Raw genomic sequence first — 25,194 nt, 5'->3', positions numbered from 1 at the left:
AATTGGCATAAAATACCACTTAGTCTGATCGGACGCATCAATATAATCAAAATGAAAATAGTACCAAAAATACTTTACTTGTTTAGATCTATCCCGCTACAACTGAACATAACTTATATTAGGAGGATAGAAAATATCTGTAGTAAATACATATGGGGATACAAAAAAGCCCGGAGGTCAATGACGGCACTTAAATTATCTATTGAAAAAGGAGGATTAAACTTTCCAGAATTAAAAACTTACTTCTTTGCTACTTTTATTTCACGTATACGTAGCCTCTTATCCAAAGAAACTCCTCTATTCTACCATCAATTTGTGTTAGGGCCACAAAGCAACCAATTTTTATTTCGGGTCAACGACCCAAATTACTACAAAAGAGTTAAATTCAAGACCGTCAGATTAATTAAAAGAATCTGGGATCAAATTTCAGACACGAATAAAATTCCTTTTTTTAATGCTGAATTACCAATATGGGGGAACCCGGGGTTACCAAATACTTTTTCTGATGGCGCCAGCGCTCAATGGCTAGATCATGGAATTAAATCTCTGGGAGATCTCTATGGTTCGGAAGGTTTTCTAAGCTTTAATTCATTAAAAATACTATATAAGATTAAAGACACTATGTACTTTAAATATATACAGCTACATGACTTTTTGATCAACAAAAATCAAATTGTGAACGTCGAACAATCAGAGATTCTTCAATGTATCTATTCGAACTTCACCAAATCTCTTATCAGTAAAAGCTATACTTTGCTGAACAAAGGCCATGTTGGTGATTGTGGGAAGATAGCAGACAAATGGACTAATAGGCTGGAAATTAATATTAACTCCAACCATATCACTAACTCATTTAAACAAATTAATCGAGTTGTCCATTCTTCAAGCTTAAGACTACAATCTTACAAGACTATTACCCAATTATACTATACACCAGAGAGAATTTCAAACTGGACACTCGGTAATATTTCTAATGAACGTACCAAATGTCCAAAATGCAATAAAGAAGCCGCTCCTATTGAACACATGCTTTATTCGTGTCCGAAACTTTCAACTTTTTGGGCAGGAATAACTGAGGTTCTTGACAAAAAACAAATAATTTTTCCGGCAATATCTGCCCATTTAATTTTACTGGATATACAAGATAATAACAGCAATTTCAAGGATCTAATAACCATTATTTTCTCTTGTGCGAGATTGGCCATTGCGCGAACTTGGATATCAAAAGAACCCCCAACTGTTATGGATTGGTGGTATCTAATTCATGAAATTTATACAATGGAGCTATCATTGGCTAAACTTAGAGGCCCAAAAACCCTAGAACGAAAGGAAAGAATATGGGGATCATTCATAAACTAAATGTATGATTGTATTGTGATACCGGCACGTTTATATGCTCTTCTTTCTTTTTTTTTTTCCTCAAGATACAATGAATATTATATGCACTGTTTTTTTTTTTCTTCATATGTGTATGTATAATTAGTGTGATTTAAGTATTGTAAATATTCTCTCTTGCAACTAATAAAAATGGTTTAAAAAAAAAAAAAAAAAAAAGAGGTGAATGGTGGTAGATGTGTGACACAAGGGTTGCGTAGATGCAGAGATGTATGTTGAGGGGTTCACAGTGGGAAAGATGTGTGATGCGGGGTCTTTAGTGGTAGAGATGTCTCACGAGAGGTTCACGGTGGTGGAGGTGTGTGTAGAGTGTCCCACTGTGTGACAGACGTATGAGTAGGGCTCCAGAGTGGTAGACGCATGATGAGGGGTTGTAGTGGCGGAGCACGTGACGGTGAGTGGTCCACGAAGACGGATGGTGTATGAAAGGTGCTGATGATGGCAGATGTGGTCTAATGATGGTCGGTCCATGGCGGCTGGGTGGGCTGCACAGGCTTGGGGTGCATAGAGAAAGGGTGACCACCTAACTAACTCCATGTTCATCACAGACCCCGTGCGCCCAGTGCGGGCCCTTTACTTCAAGTTAATTGCTACACGAGGTATTGATGTTGAAAACTCAGTGGAATTAAACCAAGCCTACAAAACCCAGAATGCATCAGGAGGTCACAGGAAAGCCCAGTCCGGGGAAAACCGCGTTAATGAGTACAAGGAGTGAGACTACCACCCTAAACAAGGAATGCAGCTCCTCGACCCCAGGAGCCCCCTTATAAGGCACTGCACGTAATCATTTCCAGCTGCTGGAGACATTTCTACTCCCACGGGCCCCGCTGCCCCTGTTCTGATTACCCCGCCTCACAACACACAAGCCGCCCCCCTCCAAACCACAGACGCCAGGACTCCCCTTTCATCTCTGCTAATAGGAGGAGCTGGAGCCAGGGTGCCCAGGCACCCTCGTGCTTCTGGTTTCTGTGCGCTGCAATCAGCGGGTTACATTCGAGGTGTCAAAAATCAGGACATTTCAACGCATAGTATGAACACAGCTCCGGCGCCGTTGATGTACGGCGGGGGGGGGGTCTAGAAGCTGATGCATGGTCCTGGCTTCTTTACGGGGTCCACTCGCGGTAATGGGTTGAGGGGTTCATGGCTAATAGGACAAGCCTCCATGGAAGACATCAGGATTGGAAGTGGTGCTGGCGGGGGTCTGTGGGGGCGGAGCCTGCATGCAGGCAGGGAGGGGGGTGGGTGGGACACTTGGTGGTGGTGGGGGGTCTTAGTTCAGATAAAGGTTAATGATGCTAATGGAGGCTCCGGGCAGGGGGTCGGACACTCACCGTCACATGCCGGGTCTCCATCCCATGCTAGGGCCGCTGCAGCCCCATCAAGGCCCGCCGAGCCCACCGGACTCTACGGTGAATCCGAGGCCCGATCGGGGTAATCCACTGGTCTCCCAGAATGATCCACGGGTGCGCAAAGATCCGGGGGTGCGCAAAGATCCGGGTGTCCACGGGGGTCGACACCCGGGGCCCGAACCGAGATCCTTGGACCGAAACCATGCGCCGGGCCCCGGTCTCAGCACCAGAGCCGGGGGGGCGAAACGAGAGCACAAAGGAGGCGAAAAAACACAAGTTTCCAATCCGAGAACAAGGACACATGCTGAGATGCCTTCCTTGTCCTCGTCTGCCACTGAGGGGGTGAGTGACCCTTTACAGTAGCCACCATATCACGAGGGGCCCGAAATTACATCCGGCAAGAGATACCGCCGACAAAGAGCCCCCACTGAGGGGTGGGGTTGGCCGGCTGACAAGCCTAGAAAAAGCTGGAGAGACGTTTGTGGAACTCAGATGCTGAAAGTCTTGGAAGAAACGCTCGTCCTTAACAAAGATACGTTAGTGCCGTGATAGTGGACGGAGACACGGACAGCGGGAGGGGGGGCCGGGAACGGAGACACGGACAGCGCGAGGGGGGACGGACAGCGGGAGGGGGGCAGGATACAACCACGCGGGACCGGGACGAGGTTAGCAATGACGAAAAACATCCGGGTAAAAAAATAAAAAAACTAAACGCCCACCTCCGAATAACGAACAAAAAGGGGCGGGGCTTAAAAAAGCAAGAAAAGCCCACAAATCTGCTCTGACACACATCTCTTCCAATGGCTAGCCTCCATTTACGAAGCTAGCCAATGGAAGAGAGAGGCAGGTTAAAGCCCCACTGTAGAAGTCATAAAATCTTCGGCTCCACCCACTGCTTCGCAGTGCGACGGTAGCCTCAACCTAAAAAGAACCATCTCCCGCTGCACAATTTCAAACCTGCATGCGGACGATCAACCATTGGATGAACACCCATTGCCTTAAATTAAACTCTAATAAAACTGAGATCATGACCTTTGGCAATGTTCTACCGCGCCGGGCAACCTTTAGTGGCCAGTGGAGATGGGTGAACCCCCTAGACAGGCGGAAAAAGTTAAGAACTTGGGGGTGTGGTTGGACCCTAAACTCTCTCTTATTCATCACCAGCGCTACTGTGTCAGCAAGCCATTTTATTATCAAAAAGATCAGGAAGATTCTTCCATACATTCCAGCAGATTCCAGAAAAACTGTAGTTACAGCCTTAATCCAGTCTAAACTGGACTATTGCAACGGATTATTAGGAAATGCACAGAAACAATGTCTTAAAAAGTCCAAAGTGTGCAAAACTCAGCTGCTCGACTTCTTCTTAACATCCCCAGAAACCACTCGGTCACCACCGAAATTCGCAAGCTGCATTGGCTCCTGGTGGTGCAACGGATTAAATTCAAGGCTCTGTCCTTAGCCTACAAAGCCCTAAACAATAAAGGACCAATCTTTTTCCAAAATCTGCTTTCTCGGTACGAACCCACCAGGAACGTCCGTTCCTCAGGCTCTAAACTTCTCCAGGTACCAAAAATCCGCACTGTGCAATGGGGTGGGCGCAGCTTTCACTTCTACACCTCCAAACTTTGGAACTCTCTTCCTCTCGAGCTTAGAAACTCCCCCTCTCTCATCGGCTTTCGCAAGGGCTTGAAGACCTGGCTATTCCAGAACTAGCCGCTAGTGCAGACCCCCTCGCTTGTCCATAGCGCCAAGACACCCACGGGTATACGTGCGCTCTATAAATTAAAATAACATAACATAACATAACACCTGATTAAGACAGCTTGGATCAGCCTGGCAGAGACTCACCTACAGAGCAGGGTTGCTGGAAGGCTGGATCTTGGCTAACAGAGAAGAAAGTTCTATACAACTTTTTTCTGTAATAGTTATGACAAACCTACCAATGGCAAGTTGTTGCATTTATCATAACTATTATTTTAAGTCCTTGGATTATATTTTTAGCTCACTCTTATCAATAGTTATACTTTAAGTATTTCCGTGTTAGCCTATGGCGCGAATGCATTACAATGGGCGGAGGGGGGACACCAAATTGACGGTCTTACCCTCAACAGGACATATAAAGCATATTTTATAATGTCTCAGCTTATAGTTACAAGGCACCCTACCTCTGTGGCACCTAGGGGAGACCTTAGGGGTGAACTATATGTAAAAATAAGGCAAGTTACTACTTTTTGAGTACCTTTAATTCCAGAGTCGAATTTGCATATAATTCTATTTTAAAAGTAGCCTGTAAGGCAGGGCTGGTTTTTTAAAAGGAAGCAGGCACGGAAGCAGTGAACACTCGAGGGCATTAAATCTAATGGGCCGCTAATCCTATATGCCCTACCACATACTTGGTACTTACAGATAGGTTGTCAGTACGAATTGCGATTGTACCCAACTACCATGTACTTTTAATCAGAGCACTGGCACGAGGTATGGTTAGCAGAGCCCAGGGCACAATCAGAGTCAGAAAACAAGCATCTAGTAGTCAAAATAGGAGAACACTGAACAGGTCCTGTTTTCTCACAACCACTGACTCTCGGTTTTCATGTGAAACCTGCATGAATACTGATTAATACTCAAGTTGCTATTGAGCCCAGATTCGAAGAAGACCGTATTGCACATAGATGAGGACAGTCTTTGTAAAAGGACAGTCATTCCTTCAAAGTAGCCATTTTTTAGACCTTTTTGGCCAAGAATTGCACTGTTTGAAATGTGGAGTCAGTGAAATATATACTTCACTCCATATTCGATGGATCTTGGCATTCATCCTAAAGTTTGAGGCTGCTTTCTTACGAGACATAGCATTGGTCTATGGATTCACAACTGTTTTCGGTTTCTTTGGGATCACGTCATTACTGCCATACCCTTCGAGTATGCTCTTCAGCCAGTGTAAGGTTGAATGGCAAATTTGTGTTTTTCACAAATGCATATCCAGTCCCTTAATGAAAAAGGAAAAGTAATGCAGCACAATAAATTAACTGAATTATGAACACGATTAAAGCTTGTCAATATGTTCAGAGGCTGAACCAAACACAGAACGTTCAACACATGCATTTTGAACAGTTCGTAAAATATCTGCATTTGAAACACTGATGTATCCTGCAATAAAAGGTCGAAACACAGCGGGATAAGATACTCACTAAGAAACCATTTGTTTTCCTCCAGAGAGTTCGGATCGTCTCTATGCGGTCATGTTGACTTGGCAATTCATTTAGGGAGTATGCGGACGTAACCAGGTCATACCCAACCTAAAGGAGATGGAAGTATTATCTGTTTCACTAGTTGCCAAGAAGACAGTTTTTACAATAGAAACAAAACATAACAAATTACAGTAAGCTCTTGAACATTCAAATGACATGGAATCCAGAGCATCACATTCTCTTATTTTGTAATTCTAAGCCATCAACTAAGACTGGAAACAGGCCCTCATAGTCAAAACAAATCTTAGATCAAATCTTAGATTTTTATGAACTCCCTGAGCTTAGAAGTATTATTTCACGTACAAGTGCTTACAGGAAGTCCCTGTTGGGATTCTAAGAGTCACTTTTTTATATGCCCTTTAAGTGCCCATTAATATTTTTTGCTACCGCAACTTCATTGTTAGATATACCAATTACTATGTAGTACATCCATGTACGTATAAATAACTTCATAAAATACACAGTACCTTGGGAGAGACAGGAAGAAACTGCCTGAAATATACTCCTGGCATTCGCGCATCGCGTGACATTGAACCGCCTGAAAGAATAGGTAGACACATTAGGTACAGGTTAGCCATATTCTACAAATTATACTCAGTTTGCAGAACTTAGACATGGTCTTTAGAATTACACAGAGTATGGCTAAACATGTTCAGCAATGTACAGTGGAATAGGTGAGTACTTCAGGAGTAAATTGTGCAGAAGCCTTTCTGGTCACTTTATGTTTTAGACATCACCATTTCTCTAATTCCTTTCTTTAGGTGTATTTCTATAGTGCAAGCCAGCCTCATCAGCCTTTGAAAAGTGATACATAGAACCAAATGAAAAACAATACATATATATTCGATTGTATGGCTAATAAAACCGTATATGAGGCAAAACGATCAAAAATATCACAAAACAGTATTCAAATTACTTAGTAATTTTGAATGGTGATTACATACTCAGATTTTATGATAACACTTGCATAACCAAATCCATAAATTCCACACATCTACAGATCAGCTGTGTAAATTAGTGGTTCAAAACTTGAATTAGAGCTTGCCTGAAATTTGTAGTGTTTAGCGGATTAAAATGTAGCCAAAGGTTTTTCCTCAGGAGACCTTTCGATGTTGACCATATACGCATTATATGTAGAATGGACTGCTTCTCCTAGACACTTACCCCCAGATTCATCAAGAACACATTTTGCTATTCCTCAATAGCGAAAAATACTGATTCGCTATTAAGGAATAGCAAAATGCTATGCATCAAGAAATCATTAAAAAAAATAGCGATTTCAAATAATTCCTTAATTGCGACTCGCAAATTGCGACTCGCAATTAAGGAATATCTCCCCATTCATTCCTATGGGCCTAGATGCCCATAGGAATGAATGGGAAGACAATCTCAATTTGCTAATCGCAATTAGCGATTAGCAAATTGAGATTGAGATTTCAAGGGTGCAGGGATGTCCAAAGGACACCCTGTTGCACCCCTGAAATTGATATGTGCACATATGTTGCGCACACACATGCCCTTAGGGCATGTGTGTGGGCAACATGAAACTTTGAAAAATGCACTTTAGTGCATTTTTCAAAGTTTTTGAAAATTACCATGAAGTTGTACTTTATGGTAATTTGCGTGCCCTAATAGCGAATTCGCTATTTTTTTCACTTTCATGCATTTAAGGTATCTCAATTTGAGATTCCTTAAATGCAAAGAATCGCAATTTAGCGAATTCTTGATTAGCGGTTTTTGCATTTGGGATGATGCATCCCAAATGCAAAAATACCGGTCGCAAAGGGGCAGATTCTGATAATCTGCCCCTTTGCGAGCGGATTTAAGCTTGATGAATCTAGCTGATAATCTGCTACCTTGCGTAGGCCAGGCTTCTTTCAGTTTTGGTATTAGGCCTTCGATGGGAAAGGAGCGCCTTCTGTAGGAGATAACTTTTAGTGCCAAGAGCAAAGAATTACCTTTTTTTCAAATATTGTTGTGGCTTTGTTTGTAAGATGTTATTACGAACGAAGCAGAAGATTTTTTCGTTATCCATGTCTTGTTGGAAGGAGACTTTTTTCAAAGAAGTTATTTACAAGTTTCCTGAATGCCGCCTTGGTGCTAGTCATTTCCCACAGATTTAAAAGGACAATTGTATTCAAGGCTGATTTCCAATATGTCAGCAAAGGATTGTGCAATTTAGGATTCCCAATCTATGCACAAACAAAATTACTTAAAAGTATTTTAGGGGCCTCTCTCAGATTACTGCAAAATCTAATAAAGGCTCTCTGCTTTGCAAGATCTTGTTTTAGCAATCCAAATTGCAGAAAAACATGGGCATGAGAGGTGTTTTTCTTGAGCCTAGACAGATGCTTACATGGGCTTGATTATGCTTTATCTAGCATTCATGGGTCTCTTTCTCAAGGTAGTTCTGGCGCACAGTTTAATGTAGGTGTGGATTTGATATTCATAACCTTGAAGATTGGAGGAAGTGAGGACATTGTAATTTATTTTGTAGGTCTCGGTTAGAATTTGTGTCTCTACTTGGCAGAGGAACACACTCTGTCCAAGTAGGGACAACAATCCCAGTCCGGTTAAGTCACGACACAACCTAAATTATCCTGCGCTCACCCTCTGGTAACTTGGCACTGAGCAAGTAAGTTTAACTTAGAAGGCAATTAGTAAAGTATTTGTGCAATAACTAGCACAGTAACACAGTACAAACACCACAAAAAGACTTCACAACAGTTTAGAAAAATAATGAATATGCTACTTACCAGTATGCATCTGTTCTTGGCATGTAGGGCTGCTAACATTCACATCTATTGCATAGATCGCCGCCTAGTGTTGGGTCCGGATGATTGCACATTGTTGTCCTGGAAGAGTCTTCGAAGTATCACGAGATAGGTGGCTCCTCCCCTGGACTACAGTGCGCATGGGCATCGACTCCATCCCGAGATTGTTTTTAGCCATTGTGTCAGAGATGGAGTGAAATAGTGTAACTGATGTCCATGCTAATGATTGAATGCAAGAAATAATCTGCAGCCGCTACGGGCACCGGGGAGGAGGGTGGGCGATATGAATGTTAGCAGCCCTACATGCCAAGAACAGATGCATACTGGTAAGTAGCATATTCAGTTCGAGGCATGTGGGCTGCTAAATTCATATCTATTGCATAGAATACATAGCAGTCCCTCCATTAACAGCGGCCGCCCGTGCCAGCTGCAGAAGTCTGAAAAAGAGTTTTTAGAACAGCCTGTCCTACAGCTGCCTGCTGCTTGGAATGCACATCTACACAGTAAAGTTTGGTAAACGTGCGTGGTGTTGACCACGTGGCTGCTCTGCAAATGTCTTCCAAAGGAATGTTCCCCAGGAAAGCCATGGAGGCTCCCAACTTGCGTGTGGAGTGTGCTCTGGGGGGGACCGTTAAAGTGCGTTTAGCTTTCTGATAACAAATCTGAATACATTTAACGATCCACCTGGCTATTCCTGCCTTGGAAATTGGGTTACCTTTGTGCTGGGCTGAGAAGGCAACAAAAAGTTGCTGTGTCTTTCTAAATTGTTGTGTTCTGTCAATGTAGTACATCAATGCCCTTTTGACGTCCAGCGCATGGAGCATTCTTTCTGCTACTGTTTCCGGTTTTGGAAAGAATGCGGGCAGTTCAATTGTCTGATTGACATGAAAGTGTGACACCACCTTTGGAAGGAACTTGGGGTTAGTGCGGAGCACGACCCTGTTTGAGTGAATTTGTATAAATGGCTCTTGTATTGTGAGCGCCTGTAGCTCACTAACACGTCTGAGAGATGTAATAGCAATGAGGAAAGCCACTTTCCATGTTAAGAACTGAATCTCACATGAATGTAGAGGCTCAAAAGGTGGGCCCATCAGTCTAGTGAGAACCACATTGAGATTCCACACAGGAGCTGGTGGGGTTCTGGGAGGAATCACTCGTTTCAGTCCCTCCAGGAAGGCTTTAATGGCAGGCACCCTGAAAACAGAGAGATGCTGCCTGTTCTGGAGATAAGCCGCTATGGCGGATAAGTGTATCCAAATGGAAGCGTACGCTAGATTGCATTTGTAAAGATGTAACAAATAACAGATGATGTTAGGAATGGATGCATCTAGCGGGTTAATGTGATGTTCTGTACAGTAAATGACAAACCGCTTCCATTTTGCAGCACAGCAAGCTCTTTTAGTGGGCTTCCTTGCCTCCCTGATGATGTCCATGCATTCCGGAGGCAGGTTAAGGTAGCCAAACTCTAAGACCTCAGGAGCCAGATCGCCAGATTGAGCTGTTGCGGATCCGGGTGCTGAATGTCGCCATGGTTCTGCGTCAAGAGCCTGGGTGTGAGATGCAACCTTTGATGCGGTACCACGGAGAGTTCTAGGAACGTGGTGTACCACGGTTGGCGTGCCCACGTTGGAGCAACCAGGATGAGCGTCAGCGAGTGTTGCTTTAGTTTTCTTGCCACCAGCGGAATGAGAGGTGCTGGGGGAAAAGCGTACGCAAATCTGCCTGACCAGTTCATCCATATCGCATTTCCCTGCGATTGTGGGTGAGGGAACCTGGCCGCAAAGCTTTGGCATTTTGCGTTTTCCCTTGTCGCAAACAGGTCGATCTCTGGATGACCCCACTGCTGGAAGTACGGGCGGAGTACTGATGGATGTATCTCCCACTCGTGCATTTGATGGCTGTACCTGCTGAGCAGATCCGCCATCTGATTGTCCTCGCCCGGAAGGTGTTCCGCCATGAGGAAGATGTTCCTCTGAATGGCCCACTTCCACATGCTCTGAGCCAGATGAGACAGCTGTGGAGAGTGCGTACCTCCCTGCTTCTGGATGTAGTACATGGCCGTCATGTTGTCCGTCCGGATCAACACGACTTTGTTGCACAGATGTACCTTGAAGGACTTGAGTGCCATGAAGATAACCATCAACTCTAGATAGTTGATGTGCATCTTCCTTTGCTGTGTCGTCCATAGTCCCTGCACCGTGTAGTGGAGCACATGAGCTCCCCAACCCTGGAGAGAAGCGTCCGTCGTCAGGATGATCTGTGGCACAGGCTCTTGGAACGGTCGGCCCTTGCAAAGGTTGTGTGGATTCCACCAGTGCAGAGAGATGTATGCCCGACCGGTCACCAACACTAGGTCTTTTAACTGTCCTTGAGCCTGTGTCCACTGATGCGCCAAGCATTCTTGGAGCGGACGCATAAGCAATCTCGCGTGCGGGACTATGAAGATGCAGGAGGCCATCATGCCTATCAACTGCATGAACACTCTCGCTGGGAGTGAGTGTTGCGGTCTGAACCTCTGGATGAGCGACTGGATGTTGTCGACTCTCGCTGGGTTCGGCTGAGCTGTAGCAGTCAGAGTATTTATTGTCGCGCCCAGATACTGCCACACATGGGCTGGCTGAAGGTGCGACTTTGGATAGTTTAACGAAAACCCCAGACTGTGAAGGAGGTGAATGGTGTGGGACATGTGTGTGGCGCACTGCTGTGCCGACTTGGCTTGAACGAGCCAGTCGTCCAGGTAAGGGTAGACATGTATGTTTTGTCTCCTGAGGTGCGCTGCCACGGTCGCCAGACACTTCGTGAACACTCTGGGGGCAGTGGTCACTCCGAAGGGTAGGACTTTGAACTGGTAATGCCTGTTTTGTATGGTGAACCTGAGGTACTTTCTGTGGGATGGGTGGAGTGGTATGTGAAAATAAGCATCCTTGAGGTCCAAGGTTGCGAGGAAGTCTCCCTGGTTTAACAATGGAAGAACCTGCTGTAGTGTTAACATGTGAAAGTGTTCTGAGAGTATGTACAGGTTGAGGGGGCGTAGGTCCAGAATGGGTCTGAGCGAGCCGTCCTTCTTTGGGATTAAGAAGTACAGGGAATAAACCCCTGTGCCTTCTTCCTCCACCGGCACGAGCTCTATTGCGCCTTTTTGCAGCATCACAAGGACTTCTTGCTGCAATAAGTGCAAGTGCTCTGCTGACATAGGACGTTGTCTTGGGGGTATGTTGGGTGGATTGGACGTTAACTCCAAACAATAGCCGAACTGGATAAGTTTCCTTACCCACCTGTCTGTGGTGATGGACTTCCAGACTGGCAGGAACTGTTGGAGTCTCCCCCCGACGGGTGTTAGATGGTCGGGGGGCAGTGACAGAGAGTCACTGTTTGTTGGCAGCAGAGGAACGGGAACTGTTGTTGCCTCTGCCTCTGCCCTTGGCGCTGTTTCCTCTTTAACCTCCTCTACCCTGTTTGGGGTATGAGGACTGTGCGCCTCCTCTATTGAATTGCGTCTGCTGTGCCAAGTGTCCTCTGGTAACACCTCGTGAACTTGAGCGACGAAAAGTGTTCCCTCTGAATTGCTGAGACTGAAGCGCACCCATGGATTTAGCTGTCTCAGTATCTTTTTTGATCTTCTCGAGGGTGGTGTCAACCTCTGGGCCAAACAGTCTGTCTGGATTAACGGGCTGGTTGAGGATGGTTGTCTGGATCTCTGGCTTGAACCCTGAGATGCGGAGCCATGCTTGACGCCTCAACATCACACTAGTGTTTATCACTCTTGCTGCAGTATCTGCAACAATCGAGCGAACATTTGATCGCAGCGCTGGAAATGAGCTTGCCCTCCTGTATTAGCATCTCAGCTCATTCTTTAAACTTGTCTGGAAGGTGTTGTAATAGCTGCTCTAAGGTGTCATAGTGTGCCCTATCATATCTGGCCAACAGGGCTTGTGTGTTAGCTATGCGCCAGATGTTGGCTGCTTGCGCTGCCACCCTTTTCCCCAATGCCTCCAGCACTTTTGACTCTTTGTCTGGGGGAGGAGCTTCACCCGTGGTCTGTGAATTCGCCCTCTTGCGGGCATTGGAGACCACCAAAGAGTCCAGAGGCAACTGGCCCCGTATACAAGTTGGGTCTCCAGGTGCCGGTCTGCATTTCTTTTCTATCCGGGGTTTACCACCCTTGCCCTCGTGGGTTCCTTGAAAATGTCTGTGGCATGCTTGAGAACCCCTTTGAGCATAGGAAGTGTCTTCACAGTTTTTCTGATGTAGAGAAAGTGTCAAACAAAAAGTCAACTTCCACAGGGTCGGCATGCAGTTCCACCTTATGGTTTGTAGCCGCCCTTTCAATCAAGGCATTAAATGCCGCAGAGTCTTCTGTTGGAGAAGTTTTCACACCATAAACCTGTGCGTCATGTACCACTTGTTGGTCCCCCTGATCACCAGAGTCTACCCACGAGTCCTGCTGCTCATCAGGGTCAGTATTGTCAGGAAAGTTATACTCTTCATCCTGTTCACCCTCATCTCCATCTGAGCAAATGGGTGAAGGTGTTGGACTCCTCCTAGGTCTTGGAGGAATGGGTTCAACGAGTTCTGGTGTTTCTGGCGCTGGCCTCTTTTTCTTTAGAGGTATTACAAACGACTCCACAGGCTTGGAAGTAATTTTTCTCTTGTGGAGCGTTAATTTTCCCGTGTCGGCGTCGATATAATGTTCCGACTGCTCTTCTATTGAAGGGTGTCGATCGAAACGTCCACTTTGTTGCGTTTTCCCCGACCCTTCTGGGTCCTTTGGCACCGATCGAGGTGCAAAGGCCTTCGGCGCCACCTTCGGCGGTAGAGTATAAAGTATCGGCGTCGAAGTCTTCTTCGGTGGAGCTATCGACTGCGGTACCGAGGGCGTTTTCGGCTCTGACGTCAACCCCTTTTCCCGTATCCGCTTAAGGGAGTCTGCTACCTGCTTAGTAAAAGAAGCGGATGGCTTTGTCGATCCGACCGATGACCTCGGTCCACCTACAGGGGAAGATCCGAGCGTCGACGATTTTTCTTTGGTCGCCGGAGACGCAGACGCGCCCCCGACGACTACACTCCGGGCCCTCTGCTACGGCCTTAGGCGTCGACGCCGCAGGCTTCGGATCGACAGCCTTTTCTTTTAGCGTCGGGGCTCCAGACTTTGGCTCGGTGCCCTTCGCGGACTTCGCGTCGACTGCCCGTTTGCCTGTTGGTGCGGTAGTCGTGGCTGAAGGCGTTTCGACAGTCTTCCTTGACTTCGACTCGACCACTTTGCTTGACACTTGCTCGACGACCTTCTTCGAGCTTGGCTCCTTTACCCCTTTCGGTACCTTAGCCTGTTCGACAGCCTTCTTCGGCTTCGATGTCTCCGAGGACGACGGCGCCAATGGTGTCGCAGACGTCTTCGGTTTCGATGGTGTGTCGGCCATCTTTATTGTTTTCGATTCCGATGTTTTTAGTTTCGGTTTCGATTTAGGTAATGGAGGCTCCGTTAGTATGTCCGTAGCCGGGCCAGAAGGCGGGGCCGAGGATTGAGGTGTAGGGTCGTGGGCAAGGCCGTGAGGCGATCCCGTGACCTGAGCCTTAGTAATTGTACATACGGGGCATAGCTCATCCTCCGAGCTATCTTCCATGGCCCCATAAGCTTCTTCGTCGTCCCCTACCTCCTCGACGTTTTCGTCTAGGTCCTGGCCTATGCAGGTGAGATCTGCAGGTGAAGCTCTTGCTCGTCTGCTTCGGGGTCTACGAAGATGTCGACAGGCGCCGGTGCCGATCGCTTGGCCTCGAGGCGCGCCACGCGCCGAAGCTTGAGCGTCTTCTTCGACCTGAATTTCGAACAGGCCATACAGTTGGCCTCGTTGTGGTCCGGCGACAGGCACTTGTTGCATACAGGATGCACGTCGATGTGTGGGTACTTCGAACCGCACACGGGGCAGAACTTGAACGGACTCCGTTCCATCGCAGTGTCGTCGGGGTCTTGCTGCGTCGACAGGGCCTCGATGACCGAAGAGTCACCCGACTCCTCAGATATCCGACTCGAGGAGTTGGAGTACACACGAGACCGAACGCGAACAATACCGACGAAGTAAAGAAGGCCTTTTGGCCTTAAGGAAACTGTTTTATCGATTCCGAACAGGAGACGTCGAAATCACATCCGAACCCCATGGCGGAAAAAAACAATCTGGGGATGGAGTCGATGCCCATGCGCACTGTAGTCCAGGGGAGGAGCCACCTATCTCGTGATACTTCGAAGACTCTTCCAGGACAACAATGTGCAATCATCCGGACCCAACACTAGGCGGCGATCTATGCAATAGATATGAATGTTAGCAGCCCACATGCCTCGAACACTGTGACTGGAAATAAATCAAAAGACCAAAACGACAAAAAAATCCAACATGCAGAAGATGAGATATGGATTTTTAAGAATAAAATGATTTCTAGCACTAAGAAGTAAGTATCGCTGGAAAGGTTACTGTAGGTTGCACCAATCCGGGGCAAAGTCAAAGTTTGGGCTGACCACGGTGGAGCACCAGCTGGCTACAGGACTCATGCAGGCACCAATGAACAAAGTACCTTTCCTGGTCGCATGCAGCAAGATGTGTCAACGTCGAGGACCGCCAATGCATCTATCTTCTCCATGCAGTGAAGGTGAAGTGTCAGTTCCGAAGAGGGGTGCCAAAGTTGAGAGGCGTTGAGAGGGGTTGAGTGATGAGCCAGTTTCTGCCCACATTCGAGGGGATGTGTTGATCTAACCAAGCTGCAGCGGAAATACGATGTCTGATGCATTGATCTCTGCAATCTCTAAAATTCATGTTGTAAGTATATGGGCCACTTCCAGTGAACCAGACACAGGAGCAGGGGTAGAGACATAAATATCCCGGAATCTCAACCAACAAGCCCTTGGAGATCACTTGGAGAGAAGGTAGAGTCCAGCTCTCCTTCAGCAGGATCAGAGAACAGCAGGGCAACAAACAGAGGAGCAGGACAACAAACAGAAAAGCAGGCCTTCCAGATCAGCAGTCCAGTTGAATCCTTTAACCAGCACAGCAGTTCTTCTGGCGGAATTCAGTTACAAGTCGAGTAGTGTCTGATTTTAGGGGGGTCAGAGACCCAGTACTTCTTCCCAAATGTCACCTGACTATGTGAGCTGTGAAAATGGACACCACTAAACTGGTATAAAGATCTGACGCAGTACAGCATTTCTAGTAACCAGGTTTGGTAGCATACGGGTAAGTGCTCACCTCTCAACAGGAACTCTGATATCTCATTCATTTCAGCCGAGCTGTCCACGCACATGTACTCCCGAACGCTACTCCCCCAGGCTGTATGTGCTGCCCTGCAAGAGAGAAAATCACTTTACCCAATAGGAAAGGGGTAACCCCATCAATGTGCTAAACAGGGAGACAGGACTCACATTTAAAAACGGCATTAACACTTTTTAGCAATGCCTATTTTGGTGTACCAACCTGATCGAACACCAGATAAAAATACTACTAGGGTGTTGGAGGCAGGGAGTCCCACACAAAGAGATGTATTTCTGACCACGCATTACTGTTCCCATTACACTCAATCTGGAATCAGGATTAAGAAGGTTTTCCTGAAACGTGAACTAGTTTAGGTGGAAGCAGAGAGCAGTGGGAGGGTTGGTGAGCAATCCGCCAATCTAAAGCATAAAACAATACGAGAGCAACACTGAAATAGGAACATACTTCACTGGATTCAAGGTGGGCTAGCTTGAATCCAGTTGCGCAGTGAGCATTTGTTTCTTTTGCTTTTGTCGCCCTAAGTGGGTAGGGTATGCCCAGACGTGTTCCCCGTGCTCAATGAACCACTCGATTCGAGCTAGCCTAGCTGATATGGGGTGATGCCACTAAACTCGTCCCAGAATGCTTGTTTCCGGTCCAGGGAGGACCTGCTTTGGCAGTTAGGGCTGGACTGTTCCCATAAGGAACAGGGTCGAGACTGAGTTGCATATGGCTGGGTCCAAACAAGGGTGGCGTGGTGAGCAAAAGAACAATGAATTAAACAGAGATCTTTGTGACTGGGGGTGAACGTTTGCATTGCTCAGCATTCAGTCCCTCATTTGTTTATTTTGCTGTTCTCAGGATAAAGGGCACCTGATTTGGAGGAATTTACAGGATTATTTTTGGGTCGCCAGATTACAGGACCGCCATATTGGCCAGCTAGCCACAACCCCACCCTTTCACCTCTACTCTTTCTATTGCCCTGGTATCCACCCTTGTATCAACCCTGAGAGGGGAATTGGTGCAGTGTTCTGGTGAATGTGGCAGAGGATTCTGAAGTGAGCATTTTGGATTTGCCACAAAACTCTGAGTGCTGAATGGTGCCTCGAGTGGGAGGTGTTTGCAGGGCGCCTGTTCCATTAACCGTATCGGGCCTTTTTTTTAGCATCTAATCAACCAGAGAGCCAAAGAGATGCTCTCCATCAAAAGGCACATTTAGTAAGTGTTGTTGCTCCTCCGGTTTAAACCCAGAAACCCTCAGCCTTGCATGGCGTCGCAAAAGAATGCTGGAATTCATGCTGCATGCGGCTGTATCTGCAGCGTCTAAAACACATAGAATATTAGCATTCAAGATAACCTTTCACTATGCTTCTTATTGCGGACGACCTTTCTTGGGGTACTGTTCTGGAAGACGTTCTACCAAATCTGCCATTTGGACCCACTGAGTGCGGTCATATCAGGAGGGCAATCGAATGGAGTTGGCTATTCACTGATGAGAAGAAGAGTGTGCTACCGCCCTTTTTCTTCCAGCACCCATTTTCTTGCTCTCCCAATCAGGTGGGGGTGCATCACCAGTGCTCGGGGTGCTGGAACACTTTCTAGCAGGATGTACCACAAGGGTGTCAGAAGGTAACTTGCCACAATTATATGGAGAATCACTAAGGGAAGCGTTATATTTCCTATTTACCCTAAGTGTGATAATTCTTGACTGGCTCCTTAAAAATCGTGGTAGCTGGTTTGACCCCTTTTAGCACTGGAAGATATTGGAGTGTGTGTTGAGTGGAGAAAAGGGTTTTCAACAAGGAAATCATCTTTTTCCTGCTTCACGTGTAGCTTGACATTGGGAAAAGTGGCAGCAGTGGGTAATACCTCATGATATGCAATGACATCATCCAGTGGGGAAGGTTTAGCAGGATACAAATCGGAGTCTGCGTCTGCAGGGGGTTCAATATCACAATCATCCCAAGAGTCTGAGCCGTGCAGGTCATAAGGTATTCTAGGACTGTCCCCGTTCCCTGAGTGCGAAGAACCTCTAGGTGAGTGTTGTGTTGATGCCACAGGCAACACAGGAGATATAGGAGGAGGAGACAGTGGAGGAGGAGGAGGAAGGGAAGGTAAAGGAGGAGCAGGAAGTAGTGGAGAGGTAGCACTGTTGTGCTTTTTAGGTCGGTCCTAGCACAGCGCACATGCACTACTCTAGGAAAACGACCTCTCGGAATCACTCTGGACTTTTCACACGCTTGTCCGTGTTTTTAAATTCTTTTTTTAGCATTTTTTCTATTGGGCTTTGGGTGCGTCTTTATTAAAAAGACGTACAAAAGGGGGTGGTGATGGACGGAGCATCTGAATCAATCAAACACTCACACCCAGTCAAAAGATCTGGGTTCAATCCATCACCGTTCTTTAGCCCACTCTCCCACCCCAGTTCAGACATGGCTATATGGAAATCAGTCTGACCCTGTGCCTCATGGGAACAGTCCAGCCCGAACTGCCAAGCCATGTCTTCCCTGGTTTAGGAAAAAAGCTTCAGAGGACCGGTTTCTGGCATTCCAGCCGTCTTCAGCCCGGCTTGCTTGAATCCAGTGGCAAAGTGAGCAAGGGACTCACGTCTGAGCATACCCTGCCACACTTATGGTGGCCAAAAGCGGTACAAAAGGGGGTGGTGATGGACGGAGCACCTGAATCAATCAAACACTCACACCCAGTCAAAAGATCTGGGTGTAATCCATCACCGTTCTTTAGCCCACTCTGCCACCCCAGTTCAGACATGGCTATATGCAAATCAGTCTGCCCCTGTGCCTCATGGGAACAGTCCAGCCCGAACTGCCAAGCCATATCTTCCTTGGACCGGAAACAAGCTTCTGAGGACCGGTTTCTGGCATTCCAGCCGTTTTCAGCCCGGCTTGCTTGAATCCAGTGGCAAAGTGAGCAAGGGACTCACGTCTGAGCATACCCTGCCACACTTATGGTGTTAAAAGCGGTACAAAAGGGGGTGGTGATGGACGGAGCATCTGAATCGATCAAACACTCACACCCAGTCAAAAGATCTGGGTTTAATCCATCACCGTTCTTTAGCCCACTCTGCCACCCCAGTTCAGACATGGCTATATGCAAATCAGTCTGACCCTGTGCCTCATGGGAACAGTCCAGCCTGAACTGCCAAGCCATGTCTTCCCAGGACCGGAAACAAGCTTCCGAGGACCGGTTTCTGGCATTCCAGCAGTCTTCAGCCCAGCTTGCTTGAATCCAGTGGCAAAGTGAGCAAGGGACTCACGTCTGAGCATACCCTGCCACACTTATGGTGGCCAAAAGCGGTACAAAAGGGGGTGGTGATGGACGGAGCATCTGAATAAATCAAACACTCACACCCAGTCAAAAGATCTGGGTTTAATCCATCACCGTTCTTTAGCCCACTCTGCCACCCCAGTTCAGACATGGCTATATGCAAATCAGTCTGACCCTGTGCCTCATGGGAACAGTCCAGCCCGAACTGCCAAGCCATGTCTTCCCTGGACCGGAAACAAGCTTCCGAGGACCGGTTTCTGGCATTCCAGCCGTCTTCAGCCCGGCTTGCTTGAATCCAGTGGCAAAGTGAGCAAGGGACTCACGTCTGAGCATACCCTGCCACACTTATGGTGTTAAAAGCGGTACAAAAGGGGGTGGTGATGGACGGAGCATCTGAATCGATCAAACACTCACACCCAGTCAAAAGATCTGGGTTTAATCCATCACCGTTCTTTAGCCCACTCTGCCACCCCAGTTCAGACATGGCTATATGCAAATCAGTCTGACCCTGTGCCTCATGGGAACAGTCCAGCCTGAACTGCCAAGCCATGTCTTCCCAGGACCGGAAACAAGCTTCCGAGGACCGGTTTCTGGCATTCCAGCAGTCTTCAGCCCAGCTTGCTTGAATCCAGTGGCAAAGTGAGCAAGGGACTCACGTCTGAGCATATCCTGCCACACTTATGGTGGCCAAAAGCGGTACAAAAGAGGGTGGTGATGGACGGAACATCTGAATCAATCAAACACTCACACCCAGTCAAAAGATCTGGGTTTAATCCATCACCGTTCTTTAGCCCACTCTGCCACCCCAGTTCAGACATGGCTATATGCAAATCAGTCTGCCCCTGTGCCTCATGGGAACAGTCCAGCCCGAACTGCCAAGCCATGTCTTCCCTGGACCGGAAACAAGCTTCCGAGGACCGGTTTCTGGCTTTCCAACGGTCTTTAGCCCTGCTTGCTTGAATCCAGTGGCAAAGTGAGCAAGGGACTCACTTTGCCACGGTTGAAATGCCAGAAATCGTCCTCGGAAGCTTGTTTCCTGTCCAGGGAAGACATGGCTTGGCAGTTCGGGCTGGACTGTTCCGTGAGGCACAGGGTCAGACTGATTTGCATATGGCCATGTCTGAACTGGGGTGGCAGAGTGGGCTAAAGAACGTTGATGGATTAAACCCAGATCTGTTGACTGGGTGTGAGTATTTGATTGGTTCAGATGCTCCGTCCATCACCTCCCCCTTTTGTACCACTTTGTTCGCCATAAGTGTGGCAGGGTATGCTCAGACGTGAGTCCCTTGCAAACTTTGTCACTGGATTCAAGCAAGCCGGGCTGAAGACGGCTGAAATGCCAGAAACAGGTCCTCGGAAGCTTGTTTCCGGTCCAGGGAAGGCAGGGCTTGGCAGTTCGGGCTGGACTGTTCCGTGAGGCACAGGGTCAGACTGATTTGCATATGGCCATGTCTGAACTGGGGTGGCAGAGTGGGCTAAAGAACGGTGATGGATTAAACCCAGATCTGTTGACTGGGTGTGAGTGTTTGATTAGTTCAGATGCTCCGTCCATCACCACCCCCTTTTGTACCACTTTATTAAAAAGACAGCACGCACTTGGGCAAAGGTGGGTGCATGTCCCACCTTTCCAAGGAAATGTATCCACCGACGGCCTATGGCTTGCGGTTACGTGCAGGGTCGTCATCTGTTCGGGGTCATGTCACCATCTGTTTTCAATTAGGGCATTCGCCGTGCTGCGCTGCTCACTCGCCCCCGCTGCTCACTCGCCCCCGCTGCTCTCCCGCGCGTCATTCTCTCTCAGGCCATGCACACGCACAGCCCTGCCAATGCTCCTTTATGCTGTTTCTCTGGGGGTTTCGTTATACATTATCTTATGTTTTGGCCTTACACAACAGTGACCTCACTGGGAACTATCATGTGTGAGTAGTTTACTCCTCATTTTGTGCCAGTATCAGAAAACAGCTATACCAGAAATATGCTTGTGCAAGCTCACGGCTCCTTAAATGATTGAGTTCCATAAACCTCTGAGGCCTCAGTGCAGCAACCGAGCCTCTGTGCTTGAGCACTCCCAGCCTAGCACGGGCAGCCAATTCAATTAAAGTGTGGAAGGCCAGTCCCATAGTGTTGTGCGGATGACACACAGAAACACTACCATCAATGTCTGTCCACTTCCGATACTGGTCTCCCTTACTCAGTTCTGCATTTATCTGACCCTTGACCTCGATCAGTTGTGCTCTGTATCCTCACCCCACTCCCCCCTTCTCCAAATGTCACCTCCTTTTCTTCTTGCTCACTCCAGGCCACTCGGGACCCCCTCCATCATATGCTCCTCACCATTACTCTTTCTTTCCCCCATCTTGTGCCCTGGGTCTGAAAGCACTCTGACGTGCACTGCGTTCCAACATGGTAGCATGATTACGAATTTGAAAAAATAAAAACGTACAACTTGAGTTGCAATAGCTGAATTATCAGTTGTACATCTCATACCACTGTCTCGGTGAAGCTTTTCTGATGCCGTTCATATTTTTAACCCATTCGCTGTTATGCTAGGCCCATTGCTGTTGACTTGTAGAAGGAGGAAGGCAGCAGAATCGTATTTTGACAGTGGCGGCAGAGGTAGCGAGGCCTCTGCTTACAAACACCGCCCCCTTCTTGCAGGAAAGAGCATTTAAGTGGCTCTTGGAGTCCTTCCTCGGCCCAAACCTCCAGCTGCTCTGCAGGCACAGAGTAGGCTGCACGTTCACACTCAATGCACACAAACACGCTGCAGTTGCTCGTCTCACAAGGCACATACAATAATATAAAACATAACTAAAAACATACAACATCCCAAAGGCGAGACCTACTGGCTACGCCAATGCTTGTTAAGCCTCTTGGGAGGACCGAATGATCGGGTAAAAGTGCCTTCCAGGGGTTTATTTGCAGTAATTAGTTATATTATTTCTTTACATTATTCAGTGCAAGAGTTTTACATCAACTTGCCAATTAATTAATTTTCTTATATAAATCCTATGCAGCATATAATTCTAGAATTCTCAGTTCTTTATAAAATTAGAACCCATGACTAAATCACAACATGAAAAGATATACAAGAACACAGGTGTATATAAAAATAATTTTCTCTTTCAAAGTTCATAAAGGGTACTACACAATTAAACCCACAATGCAACAAGAGGATAACGCAAACACTTGGTAGGTCCTTTAATGTCACAAATGTATACACTTTTACTCTCATAAATTAATTTCCATAAAAAACGTTTTAAAGTCGACTTTTCAGTCTCTAAGCATTCGTCCATGAGACCATCTTCAGGACTATTGTGTAAAATATAGTTGACTCCTGAGTTTTACATCAAACAATCCAAAAATCAGTACAATTGTTGTTGCCAACTTCTATATATATAGGCGAGGGCAATAGTTATTCAGTGCCTGTTTTAATATCAAAATGGACCCCAGAGGGATAGTAAAGTTATCTGGATCTTCGTTAATCTTTAAATGGAGTCTCTCAGTTACTCTGTATCGGATGAAAGACTGTCAATCCTGCGCTTGATTAACCAAATACCAGACTGAATAAACCCTCTTTGGAGAAGTAACTGAGATGCCTGCAGCATACGAAAGAAAAAGTGGATGATGAAGGAACTAGAACACACATGCCTTAAATGCTATCAGGAACTTTCTCAAAGTGTACTGCAAGATTTATACACTCCTGACTACTTGTGCTGCTTTGAAAGCACACACAAGCCAACAAATATATATATTTAAAAAATCTTTGATTTGTCTGTACGTTTCTAGACAAATGTAAATAGTGTGATTTGCCTTCTTTAACAACAATCTTAAAGGAACCCTTACCAGGTTACTGAGCCAGTTCCAGAGCCAAAGTCCAGCAGTGTCTGTGGTAAAAAATCTGGCACCCGCTTTTTAATCTGCACAGTAAACAAGCACAGCAGTGAGACATACTTTTATTACCTAATTGTAATTACTTGATTACAATTATCAGGCCAAATAGTGGTACATCTTCAACATGCACGGTCCCTGATCTGAGTTTATGCTGCATGTAAAAATGTTATAGAATAAACCATAATTAGTGCACTAAAGTATAGAACTAGACCATAAAATCCAAATAACTAAGAAATTAGAAATCCTATATTACACAATGTCATGCAATAGTCTTGTTTGACTCCTGTGCAGTAACCTTGTTGCTCGTTCCTCAATGGGCAACAATCTTTTCTATGAGCAACAGGCTCAGTTCGTTGCTGTATGTATCAAAGTCCTTATGCGCTGTACTGTGAGTAACAACCCATCAAAGACTTAACCTAACTCACAGACAAATTATGTAACAATGAGAGACCATAGTGAGGGAGATCAGAAGTCTAGACAATCTTCTATAGAGAAGAAACACCCACCATGTGAACAGAGGTAGTACTTGGGTAAAGATAGCAAGGCTACTCTGTACAAAAAAGATTACGACAAGGAAGGAAAAGCTGTAACTGTTAGGTTTAGGTAAACCAGGGCACAAGGATTTAGGCATTAGGCAAAGAAGAGGCAACCCATTCTGAAGTAGATGTCTGCCACCAGCAGAGTGCTACACAAGTGTAGGACACATGCTCTCTCTCTGGGGCCAGTAGTAGCTCCGAGGGCTGCTATGGGCTCTTTAAGCAGACACCACATGGACAGTTGAGTCTGGAGTATAGGGCATTAGAGTAGTCTAATATGGAGTTAATTATAGAAATGGACCACTAATATTCAATGTTTTTCAAGGTTGAAAGTCACAGGACACTTTCAAGTCACCTTTCCATTTATTGTGATGTTGCTGAAGCAGATCCTTTCAGGTACAGAAAACGAACCAAAGGTTAAAACCTGGAAGTCATGTGAAGGGCAATGATTAGCCCGCGGGCTTTATGATTACCTGTTTTGGAAAGCGCCACCCCCAAACCCGGCAGATAATGACATCCTGGAATATAATACCCCTGGATAGTACAGAACAACTTGATCTCACTCACCTCATGGAAAGCTCGTGAAACAGCAGCATGCACTCCTCCAAACCGTGCTGCCAGGTATAGCACGCTCAGCTCCTTGTCGTACCTGTCAACAAACCATGAGCAATTAAAATACAAGTCAGAGACCTGGGTCTAAAAGCCAAATGCATGAGAACCAAAAGGCTAAGAAAACCTAGCATAGAAAAACACTATGGCATATCTTAGTAGCATAGATAAAACTACCAAAGGCAGAAGAGCGAGCTGACTGACCCAGAACACACAAGAACGTTGACTGCTCCAGAGTACAGGACATTCTATTACATATAGACATCTATATAAACAAATTGCATTTTGTTATTAGATGCTCCCTTTCCCCTCGCAACACAGTGTATTTTGTGCCCATGTGTTTAGGACCAGCACCTCTTTTGGTCATTTATGGGGAGACTAGGAGGCAGCAGCCTGCAGTGGCATGTTGTACTAGCCCAGCATGCCTAGGAGCTAACAGACACAAAATGTGCAGGGAGGAGCCTCTGAACACATCACGCATATGCTATGGTGGTTGTACTAAACTGCACAGGAAAGAGCAAAAGGACTTGTCCGAGGTGCTAAGAAACAAGTAATTTACAGGTAACACTGCTTTTGAATTTTGATATGTGTTGTAGATTCACATGCAGTGCATCTCCCTGCTATTTAGTGGTCAGCTCTGTAGTTATAATTCGTTCCCACACACTTACAAATTATAGGATTTGATCACAAGCCTTTGTGTGAAGAAACACACTTAAACATACCCCTATTGCTGTTTTACATTAGTCAAAGAGGAAAAAGAGCTTAAGAAATTTGCGCAAGTCCAGGATAATGGCCTACAAAAGAGAAAAATATAAAGAGAGTGGCACCGCCACATCAGTCTCCTGAAACTAGAACAACATAACTGACAAGGA

General features: G+C 46.3%; 1 protein-coding gene across 3 annotated transcripts in view; it reads right to left on the bottom strand.

Moving 5' to 3' along the window:
• The window catches only part of METTL17 (methyltransferase like 17), a 244,738-nt gene that overhangs the window by 85,974 nt on the left and 133,570 nt on the right, over nt 1-25,194 (bottom strand). For all 3 annotated transcript variants that reach the window (XM_078644984.1, XM_078644986.1, XM_078644985.1), the window contains exons 5-9: nt 24,281-24,362; nt 23,130-23,203; nt 15,996-16,090; nt 6,457-6,527; nt 5,930-6,037 (exon numbers count right to left, since the gene is read on the bottom strand). In XM_078644984.1, the coding sequence (XP_078501110.1) occupies nt 5,930-6,037; nt 6,457-6,527; nt 15,996-16,090; nt 23,130-23,203; nt 24,281-24,362 (430 nt within the window). The remainder of the gene's footprint in view (nt 1-5,929; nt 6,038-6,456; nt 6,528-15,995; nt 16,091-23,129; nt 23,204-24,280; nt 24,363-25,194) is intronic.

The sequence above is a fragment of the Lissotriton helveticus genome, chromosome 5_1 (assembly GCF_964261635.1).
Source record: "Lissotriton helveticus chromosome 5_1, aLisHel1.1, whole genome shotgun sequence".
NCBI lineage: Eukaryota > Metazoa > Chordata > Amphibia > Caudata > Salamandridae > Lissotriton > Lissotriton helveticus.
Note: the sequence above shows the minus strand (reverse complement) of the source record. Positions and strands in the feature narration are given on the sequence as shown.